The sequence below is a fragment of the Phalangium opilio genome, unplaced genomic scaffold, assembly GCF_054372755.1.
Source record: "Phalangium opilio isolate 3A_F unplaced genomic scaffold, DU_Popi_V2 ptg000079l_1, whole genome shotgun sequence".
Classification (NCBI taxonomy): domain Eukaryota; kingdom Metazoa; phylum Arthropoda; class Arachnida; order Opiliones; family Phalangiidae; genus Phalangium; species Phalangium opilio.
Window position 1 is genome coordinate 4,347,890 of NW_028324187.1, and position 27,614 is coordinate 4,375,503.

A 27,614-nucleotide genomic window follows, 5' to 3' on the forward strand; every position below is an offset into this window, starting at 1 on the left:
TGCAAAGATTTCAAACTTTTGAATGACTTAAGTTCTATTGAGGTCTCGAAGATTTCATTTGACTTAATTGAAAGGGTTATGAATGCAAGACGTTTTACTTCAAGAATCAAATGAAAGAAAGTGAAAGTCTAGACCATTAATTTTCCTTGTTAAAGTTGATAACATGCACTACACTTCAGGCTTGGTAGACACAATATAAGTGTATATAAATAAAAACGAAACCACTATCGTTTTCATTAACCTTCTAAAACTGGTTCTCTCTATAGATATATGGTTGAATATTTAAGTGGATGGGTGCTATGAAAGAGGAAAACCCTCAAATTTGTCCTACTTAAATATTTTTACTTAATTGAGATACTTACTCCACCTATCGCAAATTAATGGTACTATTTTAACCAGCAAAAATTTAAAGGACTAGTTTCAGGAAAAGAATATTTTCGCTTAACAAAACAACGCTAAGATGGAACCGAGAAATTATGTTTAAAACTCGTGACAAGTTTTCTTTCCGTTATGTCTCGTTATTTTAAAGAAATATAACAAAACTGAAGCGTCAAATTTAACCCTTCTAGTGACGTCATGAAGGATTATTGATTATTTCCTAATGGTTTATTAATATTAATTATACCAAGAAGTGATATCAAGTTTATTAGGGAGAAGGTATAAATTCGCCACATTTCCAGCTTTATCTCTAGTCCAAACGTAGGTCCGGAGTTAATCCCCGCCTCTAAATTACAACCAGCAGCATCTCAATGGTTCTTGAAAGCTCACGTCAGCGCGACGCGAATGACGAAAAATACGTATTCTCCGACTGAGGAGAGGCGAAATAGCCCGGCCTCCTTTTACGTCCCACCTTGTATTTTGAAAGGGGGACTGGGACTATGGCGCGCGAATACTAAGTCATCTTATACCTTATCCCTGATAAACTAGATATCACTTCTTGGAAATATATTCCAATTTCCTCGTAAGTTCCATCTTTTTCATAGAACAGATTTGTCCTTTGATATTTAACAACATTCGAGAACTGTTTGAAAACTTGAATTCAAAATCACTTTCCCCAAATGGTTTTTTCAGTCAACTCTTTGTTATGATAATGACTATGAAAGAAATTAATGCATTTTATGGTCGTGATAAAGAAATAGTTCAAGTACTAGTTAGTCGAAAAAGTATCGCGTATTTGCTTCCGGTTCGCCGCGAATGCGATGAAATCCGGTTTTTATTTAGTTATTATTTATTTCTTTTTATTTTGTTTAAATGAATTACAAAATGATCCAATCTATAAGCCAGTATTACCAGACATAAGTAACTACTGACAAGGAAGTAATTAGCGTTGCCCATTGGGTCGTTATTGTTTAAATTTTCCCCCAGGTGGCGGTATATACCTCGAGATAACTGTGCCGTTATGATTATTGAAGGGAAAGTGAACTGTGTAAGAAAAATCAAAATATTAACGATTGTGTTAAACCTAATATAAACCCTATAAATTTGAATTTTCAAATCGCTTGAATTCTGTTAACCTTTGACCTTATACTTCAGGAATGTTTTCACTCTATCTTTAAATGATAATTTAAATAAGTATTCGGGCTATTCATCTGTGGTTTTTATAAAGCATAATGCGTGTTAACACCCAAGTTATGACGCGAAAGATCTATCAGAATTTGTCATGATTTAATTTTAATTGAAGTCTATTTTCCATAATCTCATTGGATAATCGAATTTTAATAAGTATTTTGTATAGCCTTGTTCGATTAACCGATAAATTAGAATTAAAACGCTAATTAAGTCAATATTTGATAGAATAAATTATCCTTTTTAAATTCGAAGAAATTTAAATTAAACGATTCAAATTAAGTTTTGAAAGAAATAGAAAATGTTTACCACCAAAGAAGTGTTTATTTTTCCAGAGGTAAAGAAACGTCAACATTCAATTATAATTCATTTTAATAAACAAGGTTAAAATATTTTAAAATGAGGAATTATTAAAAACCTTCCCTTTGGACAAAAATTAGATAATTAAAATATATTTTTTTATAATAACATTTTTAACTCAGGGTTATCTTGCCAGTTATTTAAAATTAAATATGATATGCAAATTAAGACATTTATATTACACGGTTAGTTATAATTAATAGGAAAATAAATTTAATTATGTTTATCCATTAATTAATTTTAATATTAAATTAATGAATTTTATTAATGGAGTAAATGAAGTATTTGTAAGATAATTAGATTAATTTTTCATTGAAAAAAAAAATATTTACTTTTGAAAGAAAGTTAATATAATAAATATGCAAAAGAGTTCAATAAGCGTCACTCTTAGTATGTTGCAATTATAATATAATTACACATAGTAAATGAACCCATACTTAGCTTGAACTTAGTAACTATGTCAGCTCAGACCCGGAACCATATGAGCCGTATAATTTTCAAATAACAAAGACTTCAGGCGCAACTTAATTTATTTTTTAGTAAAAAAAAAATGATTCCTTGAGGTATTTTAGAATGAGAAAACCGTAATTAACATTTTATGTCAAAATGTTTAAATTTTAACATTAGCATATCACGTGAACCCAAACTATAAATAACCTTAGATTTATTGAAGTAATTTGCTAAGGTTAAATCTACAGTATTGGTGCTGGTAATATCATACATCACGTATCTGTAATTACACTTTTAATTGATGGTACTGAGAAAAGGTAACTAGATACTGTGTTAGGGGAAATGTTATCTATTCGTTGAGAATTAACCTCAACCTGCATCAGAATTTTTATGTCCCTTAGCAATAAACCTTCGCGCCCCTAGAAATATTGGAGGTTGACAAGAATTTGGTTAAGTATTTCGAATGCGGCGACGGCAGGCCGATGCTCTTGTATTTTACTCAAAATTTTGTCGCCTTTCTTGGAGCTCCATTCGCACTATAGTTTAAGAAATCTTTTCAGCTCATAAGAGTGTTTAGAAAATGATTGAAAAATACGCCCAGAAAATGTGGGGATTTTTCACGCTTCAAACTTGAAAGATCTGTCAATTAGAGCAGTAGATGTGCTTTTCTTTGGTCAATTTATTAAACCCTCTACTTCTACAGAGCTTTCTCTATATTTTGTGGTTAAACATATGAACGTTTTTAGCCTAACACTCCAATTTTCAAGTTTCACGATCATACTTTAATGTACATATAGTCCTTTGAATTTTAATCGCAATTTCAAGCTCAAATTCTAGATCTTATTTTTATCCAAATTCAATGTTATTATATTGAAATATATTTCAAATAACACTGCATAAAGTACATATACTTTTAGTTAGGTAATTATAGGGTTAGTTAGGTAACTAGGGTTATGTTTGAGTACATAATTGAAGACACGTTCTGTTTTACGAGTTTCGGTGCAATGGAACTAAACAGTTAAGAATAGAAGTGACACTGGGAATATTTCCCTTTCTCGATGTCATAGTTTTCGTGTCGCAAAGTTTATACTTTGACCTGATAAAAATTACTAGTGTTACTTTTATTTTTTAAATTCAATTAAAAGTGATAATTATACAGAAAAAAACATTAACAACCTGTCCAGTAAAAATCACCTGACATATATATTTCTTGATATTACAATTAAAAATAAAAAATACCAATTCTATAAAACATTCAATCAAAGTTAAATCAAGTTTTTCAAGCCAAAAAACGTCTTTTTTGTATCAAAACACAATGCGATCTTAATTCCAAAATTCCCAAAGAGATAATATAAAGCAATTAAATGCTAGTCGCGAAAGCAAGAACATTCCTCCAATGACAAACGAAGGAAGGCCGCTAGTCATTCGGAAAAAAGAGCAAAAATCAAAAGTCTAGCTTAGCTTTCTTTTGGTACTAAGGAAGTTTGCGAAAACAACAATACCTATCCGCGAAGCAACCGAACGCGCATGCTAGCAAATACCAGTAAAAAATTTGTGTCAAATGTTTTTTGAAAAAAAAATGTAAAATTTTTAAAACAAAATTGGTTTCTTACCTCTAGCATCTGTGATATAGCGGGCCGGTTGAAACTACAACTCGTGTGCTTCAATGTGAACTGAAAACAACCGGTGCCGGTACTTCAGTTTAATCTTAAATATTTTAGTTAATTTAGTTGTTGTTATTAATTATTATCATTTCTGTTTCGTTAATTAATTTCGCAAGGATATTTTTAATAGTTATTTTGTTTACCTCCGCGGTTCGGTTTTGAATTGACAAACTTAAACAATGTGTGCTGTGTGTAGTTAGTTACCAATGGAACATTTTAATTACTTCATTAGGTTTAATTACGGACGGATGTGAATGTGATATATTGTATATTGTATTGGTGAAGATGTTTAATTATAATATGCAATATGCTGTGTTGCCAAAAATACCCGAAGAATTGCAGGATATGCAAGACGTGAGTTGTTTCTTGATTTTTATTTATTTATTTATTGGTAGTTTATTTTTGACATTTGAGGTTGTTGCGGTTGTAAACAGGGTTATTACACATTTTTTTTAATTCCCGCTTCTCTGACCTAAAGTAATTTTCCTTGACCAATTTTCTAACTTTTATTTGTAGAAAAATGTCATAATTTGGTCTTTAATTTTTTTTAATACCATGAGCTCATGAATATATTAACTGGCTCATTGTATAATACTGTTAAATGAAAATTACTTACCGAATATGAAATTCCTTGACTTTAGTGACAGTTCTTAAATTGCCTGACATTTTTTAAAATCCCCGACTTTTCAAGTATCTCCCTTTTAGTTTTTCGTTTAGTAGACTAATTTCACCCTCATTTTAGTCATATAAGGCGTGCTAACTTTATAATAGAGCCCATGTGACGTCATTAAAGAATCGGTGTTAGAATTCAAGCTAGACAAATTGGAATCGAACTAAAAGTAAATTTACAAGAAACTTCCAAAACACATTAAAATCTAATTTAACACTCAAGTTTTTAATAGACATTTGATACGGTACATTGCCCAATTTACAATTTATTTTTAAAACCCCTTTTTTATATTAAAAAGAATATTAACAAAAAAAATCAAACTTTGGTAGGATATAGTTTCCGGAAATGATGATGTAAAAAATGTAGTTCAAATACTCAACAAGAACCTGAATATTTTCAAGCCAATAGTTTGTCAGTTTAGAAAAATTCCCAAAATCAGGTTTTTTCCGCAAGTTTTTGTTGTATGTTAGCGAAACAATGCCGAATTTCTGAGTTTCTCTCTCCACACTTTTTCAAACGTAAGATGTTGTTTTATTTATTTTATTTGCATAAAGCGGTTTTAACTTTTCCCACCGGCGCTGATGCGATGGAATAAGTTAAGACAGATTGATGCTTACACGGTTAGGCCCTAAATCTCGCGGGGGAAAAGTATAGTGCTGCTGAAAAAGGAGTTCTAGTTCCGCTTAAACTTAATTCGAAGTGAATGTTTTTTTTTGCGGTGCATATTTTCTCCTTGAACACATGGAGGCGTATTTCTACGGCCTCCTTTCTTTTTTAATTTCACTTTATAATTTTTTTTTTATTCGAGAAAGTTTGTTTCAGTATCTTCTAATATGTATAGCTAGATGATGCGAGTTCAGTTAGAGAAAACTGTAATGTAGTTTTCGGTGTTTGTGTTCTGGTTGCTTTATAAACAAGACATAGCTTGAATTACTTCACACTTTAGACACATATTAAAGGTCATAACAATTAAAAACCATCATATTTCACGTGTATTATCAGCATTATCCTTCATCCTTTACTTCTTTTTTACCGAAAACCTTCCTTCAACGGATTAGAATCTGGAATAAACCACGGATACCAGAATTTTTTCACTTTTTTCGTGTATATCGCTCGAGGCACCTTTTTAAATGAGCGCTGCGGTATTCCGAATTTTAACACCAGTTTGGCAAGGTGTGTTGTACATTACCGATACAACACGTTTACTGGCATAGCATAGTGCTAAATAGATATTTAGTTTCACTTTTAAATCACGTGATAGTGTGGTCTGAAGTAATTCATACTCTGATATAATATAGATGGAGTTAAGAAGAGAAGGAAACCTTATTTGTTGAGTGATGGTTAGCTTGTAACTAAAATAGACACAAATGTTTACAATTAACAGTTGAACTGTCGATATTTCTCCAAATAAAATTTCATAATACCTTGGTGACGTCATAAATGTATCTCTTCAAAATTAAACCTTGCTCTTTAACTAAGCAGATGACGGAAGTACGTTATGTAAAGCTGGTATTTGTGCAATTTTCGAGCAATGTTGTTAGATTTCGATCAGTTAAATCGAGTTATAAGACCCCTGTATGTTAAAAGCTATTTTTAAACCAGATTTAAATTCAATAAAGAGGTTTTCTTCCATCATTTAAATCCTTTTGCTTGTGAAATACTGACGTTGAGCGTATTGACGTACATTCCATGATACGCTATCCCTTTAAAAACCAAGTTATAACGTATTACATCAACCCTTGGATAATAAAGTCATTAAAAAATTAATTAAACTAGCCAGGACGATTTAAAACTTTGGAAACTTTGCTCAAAACATTCCGCCCATAATTAATAACTAATAACACCTTTTGAGTTGATTCAAACTTGATATTCGCTCCATAAACTACATATTTACGAAACAAAACACAATCATGGGTTAACAACGAAGGTCTAATCATTTCCCCTTAAGCTATTGTACCTTTAATAATCGAAAGCCGCAACACCGAATTTTGAATTTTCAATTAGACATAAACCGAAAATTATTTTCTTTTACGTAAGAAATATAGTTCAAAGGACTAATATCGTGAAGAATTCGTGTTTTTTAAACTAAATTTCTTACATTTCTACATACATTACAGAAGTATTCAAATACGTAATCACTGAACCATAATTTAAGCCAAGAAGCAAATCTGAATATTCGATGGCATAGACAAATCAAGGTAAAAATATACGCCCTTAATCAAATATAAAAGTCAATTCTCAGGTAAAATATAGGAATTATAATGAAATTATTGGGGGGAAAAAGAATGGATTGAAAATATAGAAAATATATAAGGAAAAGTGGTCACTCTGCAAAAACTTTATTAATGCTTCAAAATTAGATCATTTACATCAAAATCAGACAAAAATACGAAAGATGGTAAATTTCCAATACATATTTTTTAGACTAGGAGAATTGATAAGATTTTCAACTGGAGGCCAGGCTACTTGGCGGTCAAAATGCAGTACCAAGTAACCTGGACTCCTGGTGTAAATGGTATCAATACTCCAAGTCTGAAAACTATGTATATTGATAACGTAAGTTTTGATTAAATATATCAACTAATTCCCTCCTCGATGTAGACATCATCAGTGAATATTTAAAATAACAAATTTGCAATCAATGTCTTCGGGAATTCATCATGACTTCCTTGTTTATTCTGCCATTATTTTGGCGTAATTTGTCTTAATTTGAAGCTTTCATTCAGCTCTATCGAAACTCGAAATACACTCAATTGTTAGTTAATCTAAATGAGACTTTCCCTTTGAAACTTCGGAAACGAGAGCTTACTATACCGTCCTTCTAAGGTCGAATTTTCCTTAAAAGTATGGCCCTGGCTTGAATTTCATTTCTTACTTTCTTATTTTCCAAAAAATACACCTTTCTCTTATTGGTCCATAAATTTCCTCTATAGCTTTTCTCTGAATTTCTATAGGTTGTCACAGTTTTTCGGTTATTTAGAAATCGCCCCGCGATACACATAGTTTTTTTTTTAATTTAAAACTGTGTCTAAGAAGGATTGTTAAAATTATATTTGAAATTCCTTTACCAATTCGTAAGAGCTATGGATCGGAGTTGGGCCATACAGTAGCTGCATGCGTAGATAAGGAGTATTTTTTTTAATTCAAATAATTACGAGTTTTACATACAAATTTCAATGGATGCCTTTAGTAATGGAGGTTATAAGACATTCGGGTATTACGGTGATACAGGTGATTATCATCACGGTGAATCTAATGCCAGGGTTCGAACCCGGGTCGTTACATCCCCTACAGAATGGATGCTCGCTAAGGTCGCATCGTGGTTTACCGAGGTGAGAATCGATCATACGTAATCATTAATTCATTCACTTTTATTTTATCGATCAAGGATCGTTGATTGTCAATTTTCGTTTTAAGTAATCGTTATATAGTGTTCATTGCTTTTTGAAACTGTAGAAACGTAAGGAATTATTCGGATGTAGGTATGAAGGATTAAGTAAATGGATTACTGATTATATCAACGCTTGCGGTAATTTTAAGTAATATAATAATAATAGGGGGCCCGGGTTGCGTGTAGCGACCCTCAAACTCTCTCGACGGCCCTGGTTGACAGTAAGGGGAAAATACTGTAGATAACGTTTAGGCGACTTAATACATAATGATAAAAATTAATAGCTAAGAAAATAGTATAGTAAACTTTAAAATTTAAATTAAATGCCCCTCTAAATATGGTGAAAGAACATAATATTTTAACCAATTAAAACAATTATTAGGTGACTTCTTTAGCTTCAGAAGATCGTAAAGCTACTCAAAATTAAGTGTTTAAAATATAATTGAAATACAACTACTGTGATAATAAATTTAGGAAATTCAGTAACGTTTTAAAAAAGTTTTAATTTTTTTTTTGAATCGTCTCCAAAGAAAATTTAGTATGTCATTCAGTAGCGAAAGGGGTTGGACAATATTTAGGGGACATTCGTAAAAATCTTATACAGTATTTAAAGGACGATTGAGAAACATATTTGTTATTACCAGGAAATTTATTTAGGCTTAAACTTATTACGAAATTAATGTCAGGAAAACTCCCTGAAGGAATTTTAAGATTGAATTTATTAGAGAAAGATTTATGATGACATTTTCATTAGGTTTGTTTGAAAATCGTAGACAAAATTTATAGCTTTTGAAATTATTTAAAAGGTCATTCATTTTCTTTTTGGTATCTATGTTTTAAAATGGAATAATTATAATTAAAACATGCAGTTGGTCTCAGTGCAATCAATGACGGCTTTAAACATTTATTACTTTTAGTTTAAGTAATTCCGCATTGTTTGCAAACAATTGAGAGTCCCCCATCTAAAACGATCCTAAATTGTATCTAATTAACTTATAATTTTATTCATAGCTAATTGTTTAAAACAAGCGCGTCCATAATTGGGGTCAATTAAAATTGTATATATACCTTCCGTGCAACATTATATAACTCTTCCGTGAAAATTATTTAAAATAATTAAAACATGCCAAGGCTTAGCGCGTAGTTTTAAGCATTTTTAATGACTTTCTTACAACGCGGCTTGTTTTATTAATTATTGTTAGAGATTAGTTACGCTCGAGCCTTATTGGGGTTAAAATGTAAAGTGATGAAATGATTAATTTTAATTTTTTGCCCCAGAAATATGTAAGAATTATTATTTTACCCCTTTTTTGCAATTTTTCTTATCCATTCCAAAGAAAGGGTTAAGAAAAGTTTGAAAATTGAATAATGAGTTTTACTTAGACATCGCAGAGTAAGTTTTAACATAGCGCGGACAAACGTTTAACTTGGTGTTAGTTTAACTTGTAGTCTAGCAAGAATACAGTTAAATTTAAAACCGTAGGGCTTATCATTATAGAAAACTTAATTTAAATTTTTAGATTTAATAATTAAATTTAAATCTAAAATGGTTCTGTACACCCCAGTTTTAAATGTCTGTAATTGCTCAGGAACTGATATCTTGGTAAGAGATTTTAAACTGTTGTGTTTTGATACGCTTTACGTTAACTTAAGTAGATACGTAACTTCAATATATTTTTAATTACTTTCATATTGAATTAATTACTGTATTTTTAAATTTTTCTTAATTTTTTTTTATATTTTTTTTTACGATTGTCCAAAAATTCATGAAAGGAACAGAACTACTAGCATTGGAAAAGGGTTCTTGAATTATTTTGTTTATTATTCTTTGTGAACTTTAATTAAAAATATTGGGGTTGAATGTCTATTTAAAGACTACAAGGCAATGAGGATCGAATAATGCTTAAGGCCTAGGATTTGTTGTGAGAAACGTTCGAAGGGAATCCTTCACAAAATTCCCAAGTATCTCAAGGGAATTTTGCCAAAATATTAAGGACTGTTAATACTGTGTTGATGAGTTTCATATAAAAATACTCTGTTGCTCATTTAGAACAGTTTTGATTATAACTCCAGTCAAACTGCAGTAACCTGTAGTTTACTTAAGCCTTTGTGAAGTACTGTACACTGATTTCATTGTGGACCTTATAATAGTTATGACTCCAATCCCATATTATGTAAGTTTTATTTTATAAATAGTTTTTCAACAATTAATATTAAAAATTTCGAAACTTTAACTTATAGACCATTAATTTCTCCGTGAAATTTAATCTTAAAATATAATCTACAGTTTTTATTAGCAGTCTTAGAATACGTTAAATTCTCAACGATAAACTGGTTTTCTGAAGTAATTTAAAAGTGTTTTTAGCTTGCAATATTGTATAACATAACATATCTTTAAAACGTGTATGTAATTTAAGTCAGTCACATTTACACGCTCACTTTAAAAACCTAAACACGAGCTTGTGTTAAACATTCTAAGGTCAGAAAAGTGGGCGTGTAAACGAGGCTTAAGGCTATATAGAGGGGGCCCAATAAGTGTCAAAACAATATTATTAATACCTTTTAAATTTTAAATATAATACCTATATAAAAATATCACAAGATTCGATAACCCAATTACATTAAGTTTAAATTAAATTTAAACCATAATATAAAACGAAAATATACGGTTTTGGTTCGCGTAAGGCGGATGCACACAATAGTAAACCTCTTAGATATAAAAAGTAGATCATGCAAAATATATTTGGAGTGATTTTGCGTCTTGCAATATATATTATGGGTCAAAAATGAAACAAAACGTGTTTGTTCTAGAAAGTATATTTAAAATTTCTTTATGCTGATTTTAAAATAATGACCTTGCAAAATATTCAGTTTATTTAAATTAGAATTAGGTTTTTACCTTTCTCAAAATTATTCTAAGAAAATATTTTAACATGCGTCAGATTCAACCTAATTTTCATTTCTTTCGTTGGCGATCCATTTGCGTAGAGTGTTTTAGGGATTTTAAATTTTTTTTTGATAATATGTGGGGGCTTGTAGCCGGATTAACAATTGGAACAACGAACTCAAGCCTTTGTTTATGTATATTAACCCTTTCTTGAATATTACGAAATTTAGAAAGAGAAAAACTTCTACTTGGAAATTAAAAACCAGATTTTTTAATAATTTATACGTTGCTACATTTTATAGCACGGTATACGTACACGTGTGTGTGATTTGGCCTCATTAACAGAAATTGTAATGAGCTTGTATAATTATTGTAAATTTCAATTGAAACTAGATAGAAATCGAGTCTGTGACGTCATAAGGCCTAGCTGCCACCTTTATTAGTTACGTACAGTGCGACATCTTTGTTTGAAACGCGTTGTAAACATTTTGTTTTATGGAAAGGTAAACATAGTTAATTGTTTTGTGATTAATTCAAGAGTTAAATTGATGTTTTAATTACAATTAACTTGAAAAAGTTAAATATTTTTAATCAGAAAATGGTCATGAAAATTTATAACGACAAATTATGTTAGTTGACTCGGTTGAAATAGCTAATTCTTAACTTCAAAACTAAAAAACTAAACTAAAATCGATTAAAAATACGAAATTATATATGATTCTAAATTCAATTTACTTCATTTAATTTCATTCTTAATTAAATTTAACTTGGATTAAATCGCGTCTTAAGTAGTTTAATTATAATAGATCTATATCCTATATCATTAAATATACTAATTACAGTTTAAATCGGTCAACAAATACGAAATTCCACGAATTGATTTAACATAATTGCACTTCAAATTATTTCAAGTTTTCAAGTTCGTTTACATTTAAATTGTTAATATATTCATCTGATGAAAACTTTCACCCCGTTATTAAGTCAAGGTCGCACCCAAAAATCTTATCAAATTACTTGGGAGAAAAATAAATGACGTAATTAAAATTAAAATTTAAAAACCTGAATTTAAATTAATCTTAAATTCATTTGACATTAAAGAAAAAGAAACCAACCTGTATTTCTCAAGACTAAAAATACCTTTAATTGACGCAACATTAAGCAATATTTTAAAGACATATTCAGTTAGATGATTACGCTATGAACATGACAGCTATATGAAACAGTTATATGAATATATAAACTTTTCCCATGAATAATTTAAATGTTTATAAACAGCCAAAAATATAACAAAAAATATATATATTACTGGCAGACATTTTCCAAGATGGTTTTATATTCAAACGTTTTCTAGGGAGAACCAATATGAATGTAGGAAACAATGATTAAATCGCAGTTCAATATTCTTGGTAATAAATTTGAAACTATTTAATTAACAAGGACATTGAAAGGGTTAATATAAAAAATGCAAATTGACATCTGGTCCGATTATGTTATCAGAAAGTGCGTGCCAAATTTTGTTTGGGTTTTGATAAATTCTATAGTATTTGAAAGGCTTGTTTAAGTAGTTTAAAAACTAGTAGAAAACCAGTTTTAAATGGTAATTTTCCTTGTTTCCAAGCCTGTTATGAAGTATAAGTACAATTAGGCGGTACACCCAAAAATTATGACTTCCGAATGTCAAGTGCAACTTCTTACGATTAAGTCAATCATTAAGATTTGATTTAATATAATATATTTTTCGTATTTCTGAATTGTAGTTATACAGGGTGTGTCTGTTAAGTCTGCCATAAACTGAAGGGTGTGTTTTTAGGGTCAAATTTGACTGGAAAGTGTCAAAGCTGGTAAAGTATAGCTAATTACTTCACACATGTGTGACCATTTCCTTGTTTTGGAGAAAATTGTTGCAGACGCCCCATGTTCTTCTTCAAAACTTGTCACTCAGTTCGACTCGAAGCACACTCAATTTATTTTATGGCATACTTATCAGAATCACCCTGTATATTATATTAAATTAAAATAAAAAAAATAATTCTCAATTATAAAATTTTAAATACCGGTACCCAGGTAGGTGTAAAATGTCACGTACAAATTTAAAATTACGTCAGAGTACCATTCGAGTTTTTGCTTCGATCGGAGAAACTACAAACTTTATAAAAACTATACTTTTCTTAAGAAAAAAAGGGTTGAAAATTTATAAGATATCATCTTACCTTTAGGGACTAAGGGAGAGTTTCTAAATGAAGTTTTTAGTTAATTACTACTCTTATGATTGAACGACGCCAAGTTACTTGCTAAGTTAAGATTAATTATTAGTTTGTTCGTGTTAAAATTAGGGTACGGTGTGTTGTGTATACACTTTCGGGTGTAATTGTGGCGACTCTAAGCATGGGACGAGTGTTAACTGCCAATACACGTGACAGTTTTTTAATTGATAAATTGGAAAGATGTTGTGCGAGTGTGCCTTCGAAGAAAAGGTAATCTCTATACACCTGATATTTTATCAACCAATAGATAGTTTCTAAGAAACAGTTTTTTTAATCTGGTATTTTTAATGGTACTTAATATAAGTCATTTATTAATTAATGTCTATGGAATTACTAATTTAATGTTGTTTAGATAATTGTAGAACTATTTGAATAGTTTTCATTAATTACCTGTAATTTGAGTAATTTTTGAATTATTTTGATTGCAAGGAAATAATCAGATTTTTTATATTCGATTAAACATTGGTTCAAATGACTGGTTTGAAAATGGAAGTAGCTATAGTCTTTCATTAAATCTTTTCATCAGGGAAAACCTGGTTTTCTATACTGTAATTTACATTGTTTTAAAAGCGCTTGCCAGGGAAAGTATCGGTTTCCGGTTTAATTGTAACGGAAGTAATTTATTTTAAATAAATTAACAAGAACAAGCTCGAACATGATTACCTTCGGAATACCTTGTTGTGTTAGGGGAAAGGATGGGGGCGAGGGGGTGGAATTAGTCTTATTTCAAATAATTCAAAACCTCATTAAATATTATACAATGAAAACAATACTAAACCAGACAAACTTTAGACAAAGAATTTCTAGTTACGAAACGCATTTTTTAATTTCACAACATTAACTGTTTATTTTCCATTTTATATCTTTTTTCGCAGGCGTACACTTCAGTGCCATTATCGACTGGTTCGCTCGGGTCCATGGGTAACTCGGGGTCAGGTCAAATTACCCGACGCGTTGACCCTGTCCTAATGGAGTGTTGCGGTGGTCCCAATGATCGGAGGGACTCGATGGCCTCTAGGTCGGACAGTTTAGCCAGTAGCGTCGGACCTTCTGCGTCCAGGTCGTGTTCATTGGCGCACATCGGTCACCCAAGTGGTCATCCTGGAGGAATGGATGGTGGATTGACCTCTGTCAGTTGCGGACCTCCAAGACAAATGATCCTCAACGCCATCAGGCTGTCACGTGGCGGAGGAAGACATAATAGTGAACTGTCCATATTAACCACAACATCTACCGCGTCTTCTTGCATGAGTTGTGCCACTAAGGTGAAACCCAAGAATGGAAAGTAGGTGGAATTGATATTGGTGCTAAAACTAACAACGGAACTGCTTCCCTTCTACTAACCCTAAATTCTTAAGCCTTGGTCAAGGGCGTATTAAATTACGTGCGACAAACATTTCAAAAGTAATAAAAGAAACAAAAGAGTGTTTACGAATAAGGTTGGATCGGAGCAAAGGTTCGTAAGCCTAATGTGGGTCTAACCATAACTACCCCGAAAGTCTATAATATGAAGTGATAAAAGGCTTAGCTTTCACGGTGTTTTCTACAAGATTATTTATCTCTAGTTCTTGTTGTGACTCAAAGAAACATTTTACAGTTAATTATCTCGACTACGCCTTGTAAGTCATACCTCACACATTGCCAGTTTATGGAAAACCAAAACCCACTGCTATTATCGCGTTAGGCTCTCAAACGACTTTCGAGTAAACATATTTAGTTCAAAATCATCCTCATTATGCTAAAAACCATGTGGGTGTTTAAGTTTTCGTAATGTTTTAGATTTTTAGAAAGTTTAAAAGTTTGTTTTTACCTCCACTTTCCTTAAACCCACAAGGTTTAAATAGATAAGTGACGTGTCTAGGACGCAAGTAGGGCACTGTGACTCCTTAAGATAAGTTAGAACGGTTAAGGACAAGTGAAATCATAAAAAAACCCAATGCACATACGCTGTTTTTGTTGAAACATTTTAAAATTAGGAAAAAAGGTGGATTCTATCATTTTCTATGCTACAATCATGTTTCCATTTCTGGCCTTCTGACCATTAAAATTGATGAGTTAGCCTCTAAGCACGTTCTATGTCTACAACTAATAACCCTTGATAGTTTAAAATATAGAGAAATTTAATATAAAATTAAGCCAGTTCGAATTAAACTTAGTCTATGTCAAATTTAAGAAAAATTGAAAGGCGAGATAAATATAGCTCTACCACTTTATCAAAATTGTCTATAGAATACCTGTCTATGTTCCAATCAACTTGTTAAAGGTAATTTTAGGTCCCGAAACTAATGACATCACGACTGGCCCCTGGTCTTTCCCCTCAAATATCAAATTTTCAGTTTCATAATTGGAATAAATTCGAATTTTACTATCTGGACGGTCTTAAATTCTAGAAAAATATGCCAAAAATATTTTATTTGAGATGTAGGAATACATTTTTTCTTCTTTACTTGACATAATAGTCCCCTATTTCAACCGCTCTGTAATCACAGCTCAATTATTTTGACAACCAATACTTTTCTAGCGAAGAAGAAATTGTTCGATTTGAAATTTAAATGTAGATTTCGGTTGAATTATATATATATATATATTATTTTTTTTTTGAAAAATAATATTTTAAAGGACCTTTTTATGTCCCCGGGATTTAAAAATTTGTAATTTTACGCCAAGCGCGTTAATTCGTAATCCTTCAAAAGAGAAACTTTCCATGGCTAAAGTTACTTAATTTTTAACGCTTTATTTATATTAACTCTGTTCAACCGTAGTCTGCAATGACTCTTTTCTTTCCATATGGAGTTTAACGTAGCGTATTAATCCGCTTCAGGGTTCTGTATTTTGTAAAGTGCGCTAGAATAGTCTTATAGACAGTCGCCTGGATTTAATGAGATTCGTGATAATGACCTAGTAATAGCTTTACCAGTTTCCTTGCCAATTTTTTTCCAAGGTAGAATCATAGTCGTTGTACGATAGCGCCCTCTCTATGAAATTCAGTGAACTAAAAAGGTAATCATCTTTTTAAAGGGATAGCGAAAGTGTTCATTATTTATTTATGTTTTTAATGCGGTCCGCAAAATACATCATTTTGAATAAATTATAATATGTAATCAAATACCAACTTTGGTTAGTAGACTAGGGTAATACTTGCAAAAAACATTTGCAATCAATTGAAATGGTTAAATTAAACTAAGTCATTGTTCAAAATACCACGGGAACCTCTTCAAGAAATGATTTGAAATATCTCAAGTACCCTTATGACTATTAAATGGCAAAATGGGTTCAAATTACGAAATGGAAATGCTGGATTTTGAAACTCAAAGTGTCTAATTCAAGAATCTCTCGTAGCGCAAATTTTGTTAAGTTTAAAAGCACCGTTAGTTTTCATTCCTTCAAACTAGAGCCTTTTCGTGATAGTTTAGCATTCAATGTCTTGAACTTTCTAAAGCGCTCTGAAACGGTCATAGTTCATAATTATGATCCATTTACCTATCGCATTGTGAAACGTACTGTTCAAAAATGCCTTGTTACAAGATGTACTGTAGTTTTTCCTTACTTTCTTGTTACATCATTGCTTATATAAGAAAATATATCTTAGACTGCAACGCTACGTCATAAATAACGGGCTTATTTATCAGGCCGGAAAAGCTGACACTAATCCCATATGGTCGCGCAAACTCGAAACTCAATTTGGCCATTTCCTTTTTCCGAACTTTGAAGTAAAGTTGTCGCGTTCGCTCTCCGTATCTTCTTGAAATACGATCCATTTAAGAGGTCAAGGGTCATTGAAGGATGGAAGAAGTAATCCTTCAGGGAAATGAATAGTATAACCTAACTCGTGCAACGATACAAGCTTAACTTGCAAAGTAGAACGAAGAAAAAAACAAACCCCAACCCAGCTAGGCATATCTACATAATTCGGTTTAGTATTGAAGAAGATGGTGGGGCTCTTTTGGACGAGAAGTTACCTAGGAAACCCTCTAAAGGTACACGAAGACATAGTTACTAGTCCCTGAGGTTAGCTGAAAAGCTATGATTGAGCACCCACGAGATTAGTATCAATCTTAATGCAAACTTCAACTGGTATTTGCCGCCGGTATTTTTGATTTTCTAGATCATAACAAAGAGGCCTACAGTGAATATATTCGCACCCCGCCCTGGTATGGGTCCCCTGATGTACACGGCGGGAGGGGTGGTTCCAAGGGGGTGTCGAGACATGTCTGTATATACATCGTTCCATGGCATGATCTATCTAGTTTGGGTAAGAGTTAGCCTTTAGCCAAGGGTAAGTTGTAACTTGGGTTTAGTAATTAGACCCGCATTGATTCGGGCCTGTTATGCGAATCTTGTACACTCTCTTCCTTTTAAAAGCGAGGCAAGGGCCTCTATGTTTATAATAAGATTTTTTTTTTCTCGTCGAGATACCCTAGCTGTATGCATCTGCTTTTCTTGAGGGAATGAGGACGGGGTTTGGACGGTTGGGTTCGGGTTTTTTTAGTTAGTTCACTTATTTCAAAGTGCCCGTTTGAGGGAAGCGCGTTGATCTTAACAAAATGGCTGAGGAAGAAGGTGATACTTTATGGAAGAAGGGACGCGATAGGAAGTTTGCGAAGTTTCTGAGGTAATTTGCATTTATCGCTTTTAATCGTTGTTAATTGTTTATCTAAATATACATTGTTGTCAGACTAGAAGGATTGATACCATTAAACCAGGAGGTGAGGCAATTTGGTACTGCACTTTGTGTACCAAGTAGCCTGGCCTCCTGGTGTAAATGGTATCGACCCATCTACTCTGAAAACTATGTTTTGGAATTGTATAAATGAAAAATCCAATTTGAATAAAAATGAAATTAGGCTTAGACTTTGAACGCCTGATTCGCGTGATATGACGCGATGCTAGACAATGAACTTGAACCTCCCAATCTAATAAGTTTAATTATATAGAGGTGTGAAAAAAATATGCTTTCACAATGGGATATCAACTTACAAAACACCTCGTTAAGTAAACTGTCGAATTTGTCGATAATCTTAATTTAGGTTTAAATTCGTAGTTCCATTGTTTATGTTGGTTTGTTGGGTGTGCGGTTGTCCAAGCGTGGACAGTTTTACGATTTTACCCGCGCCTAACTCTTGTTCAGGATAACTTGCGCCGTGCGCGCGATGGGGACGCAACAGTCCGTGATTCCTGAATGGACCACGATTCTTTTCATTTAAAATATCCAAAACCAAATCATTTCTTCTCTTTCTTTTCACGGGCGTTATAAAAAAATACCTAGGTACTGTTCACGCAAATTGTCAAAAAAGGCGTGGCAAAAAACGTAGGTGAAGTGACGTCTGTTTATAAAATAGCAAATGCCTTTATCCGTCTGTTATGGTTCCACGTGCCCGCTTTTCAATTCAATGTTAGGCTTAGTCTTGGCACGGTAATTGTGTTGTAATTCTATTTTCTTGAGTAAAATTAAACAAAAAGATGCAGATTAAGTTGTAGTACTTTTACATCTTGAAGGCAAGAGTTTATTTAAGTGATTTTACATGAAGGAACGATGTCGCCCGCACGCCATTTATATTCCCAGTCAGAATTTTGTACCGCGATGCGCCCATTACTTCAGTCATCGCGTCATAGCATCGGCGTGCTTTGAGAATACCACCGTTCAACCAATCAGAGCAAACCTTAACATGAACCGTTTTGCCACACCTCCATCGACAGCTATGACCGAGGTATCGGTCATCACCGTTCAACGTGAGAACAGTCATGATGAAAGTGATATTGTAATTGGCGCGTTTCACCAAGTTCAAAATGAACCCGAGTGTAAGATCAAGTAGGTGATTATGCGCATTATGATTAAGTCTATAAAGTATGTTCTTGCCATCTCGGGAACTACAGGAGAGAATTTACTTGTACGTCCATCTCCTTGGTTAAGCCTTTTAAAGAATATACGATGTTTAATCAATGCTAATCCATAAGCCTTCAAACTTAAGGAGCACATTTTGAACTGAAACAGTTAGTTAAATCTTGTAGTCAATCTTCTTGGTTAAGCTTTTGAAAGAATATATACGACGTTTCACCAATGCTAATCCCTAAGCTTTCAAACTTATGGAACCGAGGGGTCGGTCATTCATGAAATCCCGTACGCTACCCGTGAAATCCAATTTATGAAATCCGAAATCAATGCTGATTTCGAAATCAAATAAAAAATCCGAAATCAGCAACGAAATCACAAAATCAGTAAAGAAATCATAAAATCAGTTAAAAAAATCACAAAATCAACAAAGAAATCACGAAATCAACATAGGAATCACGAAATCAGGAGCGAAATCACAAAATCTGAAGCAAAATCAGTAAAGAAATCGTGAAATCCACTACAAAATTCACGAAATCCAAAATCAAAAGAAATCACAAAATCCGACGAAATTACGGGGAAAAATCTCAAAATCCGAGGAAATCACGCGAAAAACCTCAAAATCCAACGGAGTCAAGGGAAATATCGCAAAATCAGTCGAAATCACGGTAAAAATAGCAAAATCCGACGGTTTCACGGGAAAAGTCTCAAAATTCGATGAAATCCATTGGATTTTATCGAATTCTGAAATCCAACAAATTCCGACGAAATCAAACGAAATCAAATGAAATCCAATGAAATCAAATGAAATCCAATGAAATCAAATGAAATCCAATGAAATCCGACGAAATCAAACAAAATCCGACGAAATCAAATTGGATTTCGAAATCCCGTACACTTTTTCCTAAACGTCCGACCCCTCGTATGGAACGCATCTTGAATTAAAACAGTTTTGAGCAGTAGTTATATAGTTAAATTTAGGGTTACCTATTCGCAACTACTAATCTAGCTAGAATATAACCCAGGATGCTATTTTCTAAAAAGATTTTCTTTAATTAAGTTGTCGAAGGAAAGTTATAATTGTAATGGTGGAAAAAATTAATAATAGAACCGTTGAAGCGGAGACTTTCCGTGACAATTTCTTTAGAATTATTCTATTTTATCTCGCTCTGAAAACTTGAAATTGAAAAGTCTATCGACGAGAGTCGCTTTGCAAGTTCCCCAGGGAGGAGGAATGAGTTTCCCAAGCAATAGTGACTGGTTCTTTTAGATTAAATGGAGTAACGCGGGGGTGAGAACCGCCAGATCTTTTTAAAAACGGATGAAAGAAAACGTTTCTGAAAACAATAAGATGACGACTGACTATTCCATTCAAGCGTAACGAAAAATCGAAACACAATGGCGTGAAAGAAAGATATTGAATTCAAATTTTCAACAACCATGAATCAATTTTAATTATAAACCACCTTGATAAAAATACCACCCCTTTCACTTTGGTTTACTTTCGCGGCTTGCTCCATTTCAGGCAAAGCGTTAAAAATATAACAAAAATCTATATTTGGGAAATCGTTATTTGTTAATCGCAGTTTGTCAAAGGCATGGATGTTTGAAGGTGTAGTTTTTTCGGTAGTTCTTTAACTGCTAGTTATCTAAAATTAGTTAAGTGTATAGCTAAGATTTTTAAATTGGCAGACATCTTGGAAAATCGCTAATGGAAATGTAAAAGCATTCCTCGTGGAATAACGTCATTAAGTTTCAACCAATCAAAACACTACTATAGTATATCAATTAAAGAAAAACGGTAATCGTAGATAAGGACTAAATTAGTAAAAGATAAATGGACAAAATGAGTTGGCTGAATTTACAGATACTGATATTTTCATTTTTAAGGACATGATTATGAAACATTAAAAACTTATCTAGTCGCTAGTATAGCTTATCTCATATGGATGAAAGATTCAGAAAATTCGTATTTCATGAAATATGTGTGAGGTTATAAAAAACATTGCATAATATGCAAATTTAGACACTCCTAAGTATAATATATGCAAATTGCGTGATTCTAGCCCCAGTAATAATGTCACCATAAATAAATTTTAATGGATGTGACCCTTAACGGTCTATTAAAGATATTGTGTTAAGTTTAAACATTAACGGAAACAATCAGAAATTCAGAATATATTTTGGGTTATTCTTCCTGTAGGCCTAAAAGAGTTGAAAACAATAGATCCGTAACCGTGAAGTTATTCAAATAATTCTCACTCAAATTAGGGTTAAAATTGATGACGCGTAAGTTTTGTCCTTAATAAACTTAACGATCAGGTATAATTGAATGTGAAACCCTTAATAGTCCTAAACATGAAATAACTCCTGAAAACTGTTTTGTTTTAACAAAATATGAGCGCTTAGTAACATTGGGCGAATTTTCAATTGATTTAACTGGAATTTAGTATACTGTACAATATTTTCCCTAGATTAGCTATTTATAAATTAAGTCCATTGCCGTTCTAGAAATAGGGTCACCACAGGTCAGGAAATTTTAAAACTGGCTAAAAAAGGTCAGGAAAAGTGATGAAATTATATAAATTAAACTAAAAATCAGGGAAGTTGCAATTTGATTTTAAATTAGAAACATTTTGGAGTTTGACCAATTTCTAACTATACCCTCCGTTTTTTTAAACACCGAATATTGATAACGTACGTTTTTATAAATCCTAATTAAATATTAATTGTATCATTACTGGCGTATTTCGTTTTCAAATTAAACCACATAACTCTAATTATACATCCCGTGGTCATCTTACCGTGATAAAAAATAATTTCCCCAGTATAGTTTAGAAGGACACGTTTCAATGTGTAAAAACAAAGGCTTAGAACTTAAATTTAAACAATTTGAAGTCTTCACTTTGATAGGCAAGAGACGCTTAGAACCACCCACCAAGTTTTGTTTAAAGCCACTATTATCTCCCAACTTCTCGTGCACGGGGACAATTACAATTAGCTAGATTGCAACATAGTGTTTAACTTACCATAGTTTTACTTTTCACACCCCTGGGAAACTTGGGTGGTTTTTATTTATTTTTTTTGTTGAAATTCAATTTGTGAAACAGAATTAACGCCTACTCGTTAAAAATATTTGAAACAAAAGATATTTCAAGTTTATACGTCTAGGTTGAGCTTCGTCGCTATTGTGGATGGTGAGAACATCCTGGACGTTTTGGGATTTTAATATTTGAATGTCAATTAGCAAAAGAAATTAGAGGAAATTGTTATATAGCTTCCCAGGGTTGTCAATTTTGTTATTAAAACAAAGTGTCCCGCACCGCAATTTTACCTCACTTTTCTTGCTCATCCGGTAATTGGGAAATACATCATTCAAATTTATTCATACAAATATTATAAACATCAGCGCTTACTCACTAGTTAGTTTTTGAAATTCTAATTTGTATATTTGAAGGGAGAGTGTCACGTAGCAGTAGGTTTACTTCTTCTATAAATTCTTGCATAAATTTATTTAAAACGCGGCTTTTAACCTTTTTACTTTTGGTAAATAAATTATCAACATAAATAATTAATTTATTAGGGAAAGTTTTAAAGTATAATTTTGTTTAAACTTTCTCTTCTCATAAACGTAAACTTATTTAATTAATTATAATTGACGTAAGTTTTGACACGTCGCAGCTTGATAAATGTCAAAAATTATACAACTTTAAATGTCAAATTGTTTATCAAACTGTTGGTTCAATACACGTATCTAAATGAGTTAAATTAAATTATTATTTAATCAATTCTAACAATACGCCTGGTGTAAAAGGGACAAGATTCTAAGCACTAAATATACCACTTTTAATATATAATATTATAAAATACTCTAGCATTTCCGGGGTTTGCTAGGAACATTCTTAGGAAAATATAGAACACTAATATCAACTAAGCTAAATTATTTTTTTAATTAAAAATTATATTTAGTTTCAAAGGTTTATAACGGGTTTCCTGTTATGAGTTATTATTATTATATTTTAGCATTAATAGAAATACACTTGAGTAATTAAATTTATTTTATTTTGAAAAGGGGGTAACTTTAAACCGTTATCTCTTTAGGCTATACGAAATTAAATTTATCTTTTTTGAATATCAAATTTTGTCTTTTTCTTTTTCTTTGTTTAGTAATGGCGAGGCTTAGTTAGCATCACGGAAATATTAAATGTAAATAGTGCAGGGTCAAAGGGCATATTAATTAAAAGTCTAGTTTAGAGGGTTTTTTGGCAAATTAAAAATTTATCCTTTGTTTTATGTTAGAATGATGAAATAATCAAGATTAACTTTGAATTTTATTGTTATTTTAAGATTTTCGAGGTGAATAACGTGAGACCCTGATTTTTAAATATGCAAATGAGTAAAAGGTCACGGGGGAAAAGGGTTAAAAAGAATTTTCCTCTGGAAATGGATATATAAACAAACGTGAGTTAGAAAAGCAAGAATATTGATAAAAATCTAAACTTCTTTTAATTAAAAGGGCAATTAATCAATCTCATTTAAGTTTTAAATTAATTTTAAATGATAGCTTCATAAGTAAATGATGTTAAAATTTACTAATATAACATCTCTGCTATAGTACATGTTTGTGTGTTGAAGTACCCCTTTACTAACATGTCCCAAACCATATTCATAAATCTCTGGTATCATATGGCTAGAGTGTATAATACAATTTGCATTATTTTCCGTATAGCATATCCCTAAAACAAGGAAACACAAATTCCAAACAACAGGGGGGACTTAGTGGCCCCCTTTTCGTAGAGTTTTTTGACTTTTGAAAGTTCTCATCCCTCCCCCTTTGAAACATTACCTTAACTCCACCGCTGAAATCTGAAATCGTACTTTCAAAACTTAGGTGTTTACCCGCTTGGTAATATGAAAATTTCTCGCTCTGTAAATATGGTTCGGAGATCATTCGATTTGATTTAGTGAACCAAGCGCCGGGATTCGTCCAAGTTGGTTGCATTGGTTGAACCATCGAAACCATTACGTGTAGGGCGGTAGTCCCGAATCGTTACAGTTTTTTACACGGTTCAGAGCGTTCGGAACGTTTTAACTTCGATACCGATTTACTTCACCGAGAACTTTGTGTCTTGGTTTCCAGGGTGTTATCCAGTTTTGGTTGTTTTGTTTTTTTTCTTTCTGACGCGGGTTCGGGTTCGAGCTTGAAACTTTAAGATGTGGCTGGGCATTCCTGGTGTGTACTCCGGTGTAAACGGGTCACCCGCTAGTGGTGGCAGTGCAGAGTGTATGATTGAAAACGGGATTCCCAATAATCAGTCGACGGTTCAGACCACCGTGGTCTTGCCGTCACCGGCTTCAATTGCGAGTGGTCTGGGAATGACAGCCTTGACTATTAAAACCAACAATGGTGGTAGTAGTTCTGGACACTACGATGGGGCTGAACATAAGAGCAATTATGGATTTACTCCAAGGTATGTTTTTCAAAATAGATCAATCTTTGGGTTTGTTCGATTGGTTCGTTAGTTCAGCAAATTGAAATTTTGCATGGATTTTTGCTAGGAGTTATATTACACGATAAATCGTGCAAAACAAATGTGCGAGTAATGCATTACTATCAGGTTTTCAAGCTAGCTAGCTGTTCAGGAGTAAATTTCACAAATATTTACTTATACCTAGCTTTTGTTCATAGGTGTATGGTCTAATACTTATGTTTATTTTAGTTTTGTCGGTGGTATTTTAAGAATACTGTGATACTAAAGAAATGCATGTTTAAGAAATGAGTCACAAGTTTGAAATTGAAATAAGAGTAGACTTTGAGCTCAATTCTGAAACTACTACGGTTTCTGTTTTAATTAGAATGTTTTAAGAGGAGCATTTCTGAATGCTGTACAAATTCTTCAAGGGCGGGATGTACTCTGAAGTTTAACTGTACGACGTAAAGATAGGTCTATAGCTAAATTGTCTGTACAACCTAGAAGTCTACGACAAAAATATTCAATTTTGTCTGGTGCATATTGGTGCTAATAGCTTAATGAACATAAAAATAAGATGTGGGGGTTGTTAAGGTTTTTAGTAAAATTGACTCTCACTCAATTTTGACTTGTTTGACATTTACACGATGAAGAAAACTGGTTTTAATTTTTTTTTTTGAACATCGTTAAGTCTAACACCCCCAGACTTGTCTGACATTTTTATGAAGTTAAGTATGTTCTTTCGAAATATTAATTTGCTGTTTCAAAGGAGTGCTAAACAATTACCAAATACGCATCTGAAGAGCGTTTGGAAAATATTAATTTTCAAGGTTTAATCTTGATAAGGATAGTTTGAGATAAAACCCTATGACCAATCACGTGGTAAGAGATAAAACTAGGGGATAGCACGTGGTAATTGAAAGAAAATAATTCGTGTGTTAATTACTTCACGAGAACTATTTCCTAGCACGTGAAACGCTTTTTGAAAATAGTCATAATTAGTCATAATCTTTTTAATTATTAAATTCTATAGTTTTTCAATTTAACTAAGATTTAATGCAGATTTTAATTTATCTGTGAAAGTTTCTAAGTTATAGACTAATAACTGAAATAGTTCATTATGTCCTATCTAATAATCTGTAATATTTTTGAAAAATGAAATTGCCATTGAATTTTATTATTTAAATTATATGTAAAAAACTAGATAAAGACGAAGCCCGTTAGTAACTTTTAGTGACCATTGTTTAGAAAAATTTTCTAGGACGATTGGCGCATTTTTTAAGTGGTTTTTAACACGTATTTTTACGAACAAGTTTGTCTAGATTTATATATAAAATTTAGGACAACTTTACTAGACTCAATGCCTTATCTAAATAATCGGCTTAATCGTGGGCATATTTTGAATTTTGTAAAGGAATATTAAGGTTTTTTTCATAATGGTTTTCACCTCAAACAAGGAAAAATACGTGTAAATTTATTTTTTATTTAAAATACATTAAATTGGGAAAAAACTGCGCGAGATAATCGTTAATAAACATGGATGGATTGTAGCTCTAATTTAGAATTAAAGTAGAAATTTAAATAATCTCAAATTCAAGACTTATAAACCGTGTGACCTGGCTAATCGAGGATAGCAAGTATTATAACCATTCCATCAATGAAACTATAAAGTTTATAGTAAATAATATTTCATATTATATAAGATATTTGATTATATTTAATGACTTTTAGTCATGAACGCAGTATAGACTAATGAAATCCTAATTGGAAACTCGTGCTTTTTTCCCACCCAAAATCTCTAGATCATATACTCAAATCTAACTTAAACCTATTGTCTATTGTCAGTACTAAGAAAGGCTATGCTACCCTCGATTTTCCCTTAACTTAGCACCAATCGATATTGACATGCAATTATCATTTTCATTCAAACTTTATCAACCTGTAATTTACGACGCAAAACGATTTTAAATTTTGATGAAAGCTTTACGTGAAGCTTTTGAATATTTATTTCATCAACTCATTATACCACGAAACTCGTTAACTCCAACGACCGAGGCTTAGCGTCTGTCAGTGTTACCAGTTTTTTTTCTTCCAAACTATGCCAAACGTTTTTAGACAATAGAATAAAGAGGTTGATGGAATAATGGTTGATGTGATTATGTAAAAACGTCTAGGGCGTTGGTTACACTACCGGTGTGTGTGTTGTGTGTGTATATGATTGACCGTTGTGATCCTTGTTATTACCAGTGTTACTTCTACTGCGTTTGTAGGCTATGTAAATAAACTACTCGAAAATTTATTAGTTTCATTTGTAAAGTGTAGTTTATAGCTTCTAGTTTCAAATGTCGCAAACAGAATAACCGTGTGACGTCACTACGGTCACTTCCAGCTGTAACCTCCATTAATAGAGAGGGGGATAACGTTGTATCATTATTAGATAGTACTAGAAACTAAGCCGGTTTCCATTATTTTTACTTAACCATTGCAAAATAGCTAATTTCCCCCTTTGAGTTATAATGTCAACTTATGTCGAAAAAATCATAAGTGTCCACTCGAATGATGGCGTAATGGGGTCAGGGTTGTCCAATTTAACTTGGTTTTTATTAAATATTTATAAAAAAATTAAGGTGTGGTAGTTTGTTTTATTTCATTCAGAAATATTATTTTTATTTAAAATTCCACCTTTTATTTGTGACATTTTTTATTATTCTAATAAACAATATAGGGTCGGAACATTAAACATCGTGAATGCGATATTGACTAAATAGTAAAATGTTATATTACTTTTCGTTTGCATGAATAAATAAATTTCCTTTGAAATATTTTTAATATTTCTATAAAAGTAATTAGAGTTCATAATTTAAATGGTGCGCGTCTCTTAGTTCTAAGATAATTATTATATATGTTTTCTTAATTACCCATCTTTTAGTTTGATAAATTTGATATGACTTTGAATTAAGGTTAAAACCTTTCTCTGTTACTTGAATCAAAACTTGCTGACGTTAACGGTAATAATAGTTAGAGCTGTCGGTTAGCTATGGGACCCCCTCTATGCACTGTA

At 32.1% G+C, this 27,614-nt stretch overlaps 1 protein-coding gene across 3 annotated transcripts in view; it reads left to right on the plus strand.

Moving 5' to 3' along the window:
• Window positions 1–27,614, plus strand: part of OtopLa (proton channel otopetrin-like a) — a 75,985-nt gene that overhangs the window by 38,493 nt on the left and 9,878 nt on the right. Inside the window, exon 2 of one of the 3 annotated variants that reach the window (XM_089845735.1) lies at window positions 14,128–14,537. In XM_089845735.1, coding sequence (XP_089701861.1) covers window positions 14,128–14,537 — 410 coding nt within the window. Of the gene's footprint in view, window positions 1–14,127; window positions 14,538–17,640; window positions 17,865–24,000; window positions 24,554–27,614 lie in introns of those variants that run through there. The other 2 variants (XM_089845737.1, XM_089845736.1) reach the window with 2 other exon arrangements.